The 6,367-nt window shown below is 40.2% G+C and overlaps 1 protein-coding gene across 3 annotated transcripts; it reads left to right on the top strand.

The window, feature by feature from the left end:
• Positions 1-17: 17 nt before the first annotated feature.
• hbegfa (heparin-binding EGF-like growth factor a) lies at positions 18-5,953 on the top strand. 3 transcript variants are annotated; one of them, XM_044362980.1, is made up of 6 exons: positions 26-186; positions 3,343-3,588; positions 3,699-3,897; positions 4,007-4,162; positions 4,329-4,415; positions 4,535-5,953. In XM_044362980.1, the coding sequence occupies exons 1-5, from the start codon at positions 99-101 to the stop codon at positions 4,399-4,401; spliced, it is 762 nt and encodes a 253-aa protein (XP_044218915.1). In that variant the 5' UTR covers positions 26-98; the 3' UTR covers positions 4,402-4,415; positions 4,535-5,953. The 3 variants fall into 3 exon arrangements, with proteins under 3 accessions (XP_044218916.1, XP_044218915.1, XP_044218917.1); XM_044362982.1 differs by lacking the exon at positions 26-186 and adding an exon at positions 2,266-2,573; XM_044362981.1 differs by lacking the exon at positions 4,329-4,415 and having other exon boundaries at positions 18-186.
• Positions 5,954-6,367: the final 414 nt, after the last annotated feature.

Here is a 6,367-nt window from a genome sequence, read left to right as displayed (position 1 = left end):
CAAACTTTCACCTGGCGCTTCCACCTGCCCATCATCTGCATCATCTGCAAGCCAGTATATAAGGCCCACTCCCTCTTTGTCATCTTGCCTTTGCTACTATGCGAAGTCATCTTGCCTTCATCACTGGACTGCCTTCCTGGTTCCTGATCAGCTTGTCTTCGACCATCGCTCCTCGTCTCTGCCCAGGTAAACCCACCGGCCTTCTGTCCCTGACTCTGAGTTCTGCATGCCTGTTCCCTGGTCTTTGTCTGCTTTGGGAGTGGAAGATAGGGGTTCAATTCCCGGTGGAGCCATACTCATCAGAACTGTGTTTCTCCGACCGTGCTACTATTGCCTTGACATTGTGTGAAATAAAGACTGTAAAATTTATACCAGTGTCATTTGTGCTGCTATTGGGTCAATTCTATACCCGTTACAGTACAACCTGACCAATTATGGATCCAGCGCACGAACCCTCACCGCTGAGTCACCTTGAAAGGATTGAAGGCGTCCTTCAACAACATAAGACCAAGAAACACCCAAAGTCCAGGCAAGATATGATATATATATACTTTGCATGTCTTTCCAAAAGTAACAATCTAAGGAATAAGTCTCAGGATGAAGAGTGGACTGATCACACATTAAATTGCTCCCAAAGATTGCTGAGATAAAACTTGCATACACACAGATCCCCACTGCAGTTACCAGGACCTCATTTTGATCTTTATTTGATATTGTATGTTAATGTAGTTATTATTGTCGCAGTGTGGAATTAAGACTAAATTTAAGAATCGTCACATCTTATTTATTTGCCAAAATATATTGGAGCCAAATTGAAGAACTGATGATGATCATTGATTTCAATAGGCTGTTGCCAATAGCAGATTTATGTTAGTTTGATTTGTTGTTTGATTATTAGATCCGAATAAAGTGATCATGGTTAGATTTACCTATGTTATATTTACTATCATTTTGCATAGATTACCTTACTCCCAACTTTAGAAATTCAACATTAGCCTTGTTTCATTTTGAACAAAACCTTTTTTTTAATACCTTCTCTAAAAAAACAATGAAATATTCTTAATCTCACTGTTTTACCAGATAATTAGACACAACGAGTAAATTGTTTAGTGACTTGTGTTAAAGTAACTTCAAAGGCTCAACTTATTCTCAAAAAGTATATTGTAGTTCCTTACTTTGACCACACGGTGGCGCACACAAGCTGTGCATTATTGGCTGTCCCAACTCCTGACACTATTTTATTATTAAAAAAATAATAATTAATACCATTTTGATCTTGCAGTTATTCTTTTTTTTATTACTGGTTGTGTCACTAATTTCTTAAGTTACTCTGATCATTTTACTTTAAATCTGCGTGCTGGTTACTTTATAAAGCCAATGTACTTATGTATGTCAGCATGCTCAGTAAACCATTACAGGCGCTGGACTCATCTGGACTTAACAGCACTGAATCCCTAAAGCCACAATGTAGTCTGCAAGAATGAGTCAAGGGTTAAAAAAAAAAAATAGTTGAAATTAATAGTAAAAATTAAAGACAAGAAACATTAATGCCCACATTTTACAATGATGAAAATAATATTGATCGTATCCTGTTATTTTGTCTTACTTGGCTGTTTGTGTGTGTGTGTGTGTGTGTGTGTGTGTGTGTGTGTGTGTGTGTGTGTGTGTGTGTGTGTATGTATGTGTGTAATGTTTTGAGACTGCTGTAACACTGTAATTTCCCTTAGATGATTTAAGAGGAAGATGTAGCTATTGCCAAAGTACGTCAACTCTGAAATTCACAAGAATGGCATATGTCATATCTGTTCGGAAAAGTGGCAGAATACAGACTTTGAGAATGAGAGTCAATACTTGGAGAGACAAGAACAATATCAAGTTGTTTAAGAAGATATGACCTCGAGATTCATATATTATACCCTACTAAAATAATCCTATAGAGATCATTTCTATCTATCTCCACGGCAACAAATACAACATCAACAACTGTATGTTTTATAGTCTTGTGGGCGAAATCACCTTTACTATTGCTGCATGACCTGCTGAGGACCATCAGACTGATTTTCAATGTGATTATAGATCAGCCCAAATGGCTACACACCAATGGATAATAAATAGATTCATGTAATCTCACTCTGCAGTCATTTCACTCTCTTAAGCCTAAAGTTGAAGTTTATATCCTAAGTTCATACATTGACACAGCAGCCCTGTACACAGCAGTACTGTAGGCGTGGTGATGTGGAGAGCGCCATAAATACCGCGGAGTCTCTGTCCGGACGCTCTTTCTCTCCGCTCCTCTCAGGCTGCACCGTCAGAGACGCACTAGCCGACTCTGGGAAAAAAAAAACTCAAAAAAAACACCCAAGAGGTCGCGATCAGGCGGGATAAAATCACACAAACTCACCGAAAAAAAGCGAAAAAGAAGGACTACTTAGAACCGGAACAAGTGGAAAGGAATACAACTTGTAAATCATCTTTAAAAAAACACATTTTTTTTTCTTTTGAAGAAGTCACTGGACATTTTTTTGGCATCATGAGGATTTTGAGTGTTGTGCTCGTGCTAGTTCACGCCTTGGGTAAGTTTCATGTAATATCACCAGTTCGCTTCTGTGTCTGTTGATGTGTTATTATGGCATGTCCTTCCTGCGTCTACCTGTGTGACACTGTCCTCTTCTCGGGCTATTAGTGTAAAGCTCTCAAGCTACAACATGTCTTGTAAACTTCATAACCTTTAAGGCAACGATTTTCATGATGCCAGGCTATTCGGGAGCTAGTGGGGTCATCTCTCTATTTTAGAGCATGCTTTATGTAACTGGATACATTTATTTTTAACTCATATTCTTGCCTGACATTAGCTAACTGTCTGTCCATGCATTTCATGTGTGAGTGTGTGTATGTGTGTGTGCGTGTGTGTGTGTACAGTGAGGCTATCTGTCAACTTTTATTTGCCCTCACTACATTTCCCCTTTCAAAGCCTACAAACTGCTCTTGTTCAATTCTCAATATTAGCCAGTTTTCACTCTGCTGAAGTGTCTCTGAGCAAGGCATTGAATAACTTCCAATCCCAATGGGTGTCTTCTCTGTATCTGGGCCTGTGCAACAGGGGTCCTGGCTTTTCAGGGATCATGATGCACTGAAAAGCCAAAAAATCCAGCCTGGAGCTTCACAACATGTTTCAACTTGCCCATAGAGGTCCGCCCACCTTGGCACACTAACCTGTGCATGCTGTCTGTCCCCATAGAAGAAGACTCTCTAGTGTTTTAGGGCTTTATCCTGTGAAAGAATGTATGAAACCAAACTTAAAAACCATTTTAACGGTTTAACGTCTCTCATTCTCTCCTCCAGAGGTGTCCCGACTGGCCAGCGGTGCAGCAGTCGACAGGTATGAGAGCGACAGGCAGCGGCACACGGCCGTTATCAACTTTTTGGATACGACCAAAGACAGAAGGACAGAAGAGGAGAGCAGAGGAGGTGTGGATGTGACAACAGTGGAGTATGATCAGGAAGGCGAGGAGGAGTACGACGATGAATATTACTACTACGAATATGAGGATGGAATGTCTGGGGATACTGAAATGGAAATGCCACGAGGTAAGGCGATTTTCTCAAATTTCTTACCGCTTTTATGTCAGTTTTCACAAGCTTCCCTAACAAAGACAATGAGATGTAACTGTTCATTTGTTTTTGTTTTTTTTGCTTAGTTGCCATGTCAAGCAAACCCCAAGACCCCTCCGCCATCCTGGAGGCCGAAAGCACTGATGGAAAGAGAAGGAGAGGAAAGGGAAGAAAAAGGGGGAAAGGCAAAGGAAAGAAGAGGAATCCTTGCCTGAGGAAGTATAAGGATTTCTGCATTCACGGCACCTGCCAGTACCTGAGGAACCTCCGTGTCCCTTCTTGTGTGTAAGTACCAGCTCCACATCTATTATCACCACCGCTCCCTCTGTTCAAAAATTTAAAACCGCCCCACTGAATTATTAACCTCCGTCCCTCCTCTCTGCCTTGTGTGCAGGTGCCACCCGAGCTACTCTGGGGAAAGGTGCGAGTTTTTCACGCTGCCTGTTGAAAGGCCTCAGGAGGGCTACAACCGGACTACAGCTCTGGCCGTGGTGGCCGTGGTGCTGTCGTCCATCTGCCTCACAATCATAGGCCTCTTGCTAATGCTCAGGTGAGTAAGACATACGCCAACCCACACAGCTGTACACACACACACACACACACACACACACACACACACAGATAAAGGGCTTTTCTGGAGGCTTAGCTGAATCTAGTAATAGTCACAGAAAATAGTCTGAGCAAGCTCCTTTTTTTTTTTGTTGGTTTGATTACAGGTTTCACAAGCGGGGAGCGTATGATGTAGAGAGCGAGGAGAAGGTCAAACTAGGGTTAGCGTCCAACCACTGAGGAGACAAAGAAGGGTGAGTAGTGAAGAGCAGGGCCACAAACACACATGCACTGACAAAACATTTTCCTTTTTGTTGCCTGAATGAAACAAGATTTTGCTAACTACCTCTTTTTTTTTTTTTTTTAATGTCAGGCAAAGATGTGGAAATTCTACCTCAAAATAGAAAAACAGAAGTGAATGGAGGTCCTAGAGGAAAAAGGAACGTACATGAAGAAGGGAACAGAGGGTGGTCCGCTTCCCTCTATGCAGGAGGTTCAGATGAAAAACGGGCAGCTCAGTGTGTTCCTGGGGGCCTTGGGAGAAGTAGACGGCCTCCCACCTGAAACCACCCCCCCCACCCCGCGCAAGAATGGACTGGAGATGTGATGAGCACGAAGGAACGAGGAGAAAGAAGAATGAACATGTCTAGAATCTGTGCTGCTTCCTGACTGTGTGAAGAGAAGTTTCAAACTGAGCTGAACAAGATAAAAAAAAAAATATATATATATATATATCATCAATAATGAGAGCTCAACCTGGATTTTTGTGTCTCAAAAGACAACATTGTATATTTCACGGCACAAGTCTATCATCTTTTTCTTCTGTTTTGTTTTTTTGTGTACAGTAAACGGTATATTTATAATTTTAATTTATTTATTTAAGCTAACTGTATTTATGTAGATTTTTAACCACCTTCAACAGTTTTTTTTTTTTTTTTTTTCTTTTGAAAATTGATGTTACAGTTGTTTTTATATTTCTTATTGGACGTTATTTATTTATGACAGAAATTGTAAAAGCTCCTGGAGATATTAAGTATTTTAATGAAAAGACATGATGCATAAATATCTCATTTCTGGCTTTTAATTTTGGCACTCAGCAGATGATCAATAGCACTGTCATTAATAAATTGATCAACACACTGATTAGACATTATCTTTTTTTTTTTTTTTTTAGGGTAGTTTCACTGAGAACAGTAATTTTTAAGAAACACCCTGCTCACACTCACAGACATTCACACTTGAAAGTTGCCCAGTACAACCAGTCGAATCTGAGCAGCTTCACCGGAACGGTTGGGGGTTAAAGTCCTCAGCGGTGGTTCTAAATGAGGGATGGCTGCTCTTTCACTTTACCCACTCAATAGTTATCCTGCAGGTTCGGGGATCTTTAGGCCACCGTTATCTTATGACAGCTCAATGTTTGTCATTACAATACAGTGCACTGGTCTTCTTATATGACTGTGTCTTGATAATAGGCAACAAAACTGTGCACTTACAGCTTTTTATGTGTCTGAATGGCTAAGAAATGTTTAAAAGGGAGTCAAATATGTAATGTGGGGGCTTTGAGCCAGAGCACTGTAGCAATAATTTGGTATAAATATGTTGTTTTGTCATGTTGTCTTACCATCATTAAAAGAGAAACACCCACAGATAAATGTTAAGCTGTCTAGCTACAAAAAAAAATGTGAATTCAAGTGTTCCACCCTTTCAAAACCTTCCTGCAGTTCTGAAGTGATTTATATTTATGTGATTTTTTTTTTCAGAACAAAATAAAAAAAAGAAGAAATTATCAGAATTCTTTTGACTCTTATCTTATCGTTGTTTCTGCTTCATTACATCTAGATGTACAAAGCCCCAATTGTCACATTGTGTTTCTCACGCTAACAGGAGTCTCAGATGATCAGTTTTGTAAGGTCAGGTTTTATTTTAGCTCCCTGCTTCACTTCCTGAGTCTGGACACATATTAATGTGATATTTTAAAATGTCTGGACAGTCCAGGCTGGATAATGATAACACCAGTGTGTTCTTTTGGCCCATTCAGGAGCTGTAATATAATAGTTAACATAATATTTTTATTTCCTCTGTTGCTGACGTGTGTGTGGAACTGCTTTTAACTAAAGCACCTGTATCCTGGCCATTAGTGCTATTATGTTCAGCGCTCAGAAGGCAAATATTTTTAGTCAGAGCTGTGGAGATACAGAGGTAGAAA

The sequence above is a fragment of the Thunnus albacares genome, chromosome 10 (assembly GCF_914725855.1).
Source record: "Thunnus albacares chromosome 10, fThuAlb1.1, whole genome shotgun sequence".
In the NCBI taxonomy this organism is placed as follows: Eukaryota; Metazoa; Chordata; class Actinopteri; order Scombriformes; family Scombridae; genus Thunnus; species Thunnus albacares.
This window is presented reverse-complemented; position numbering and strand designations above follow the sequence as displayed.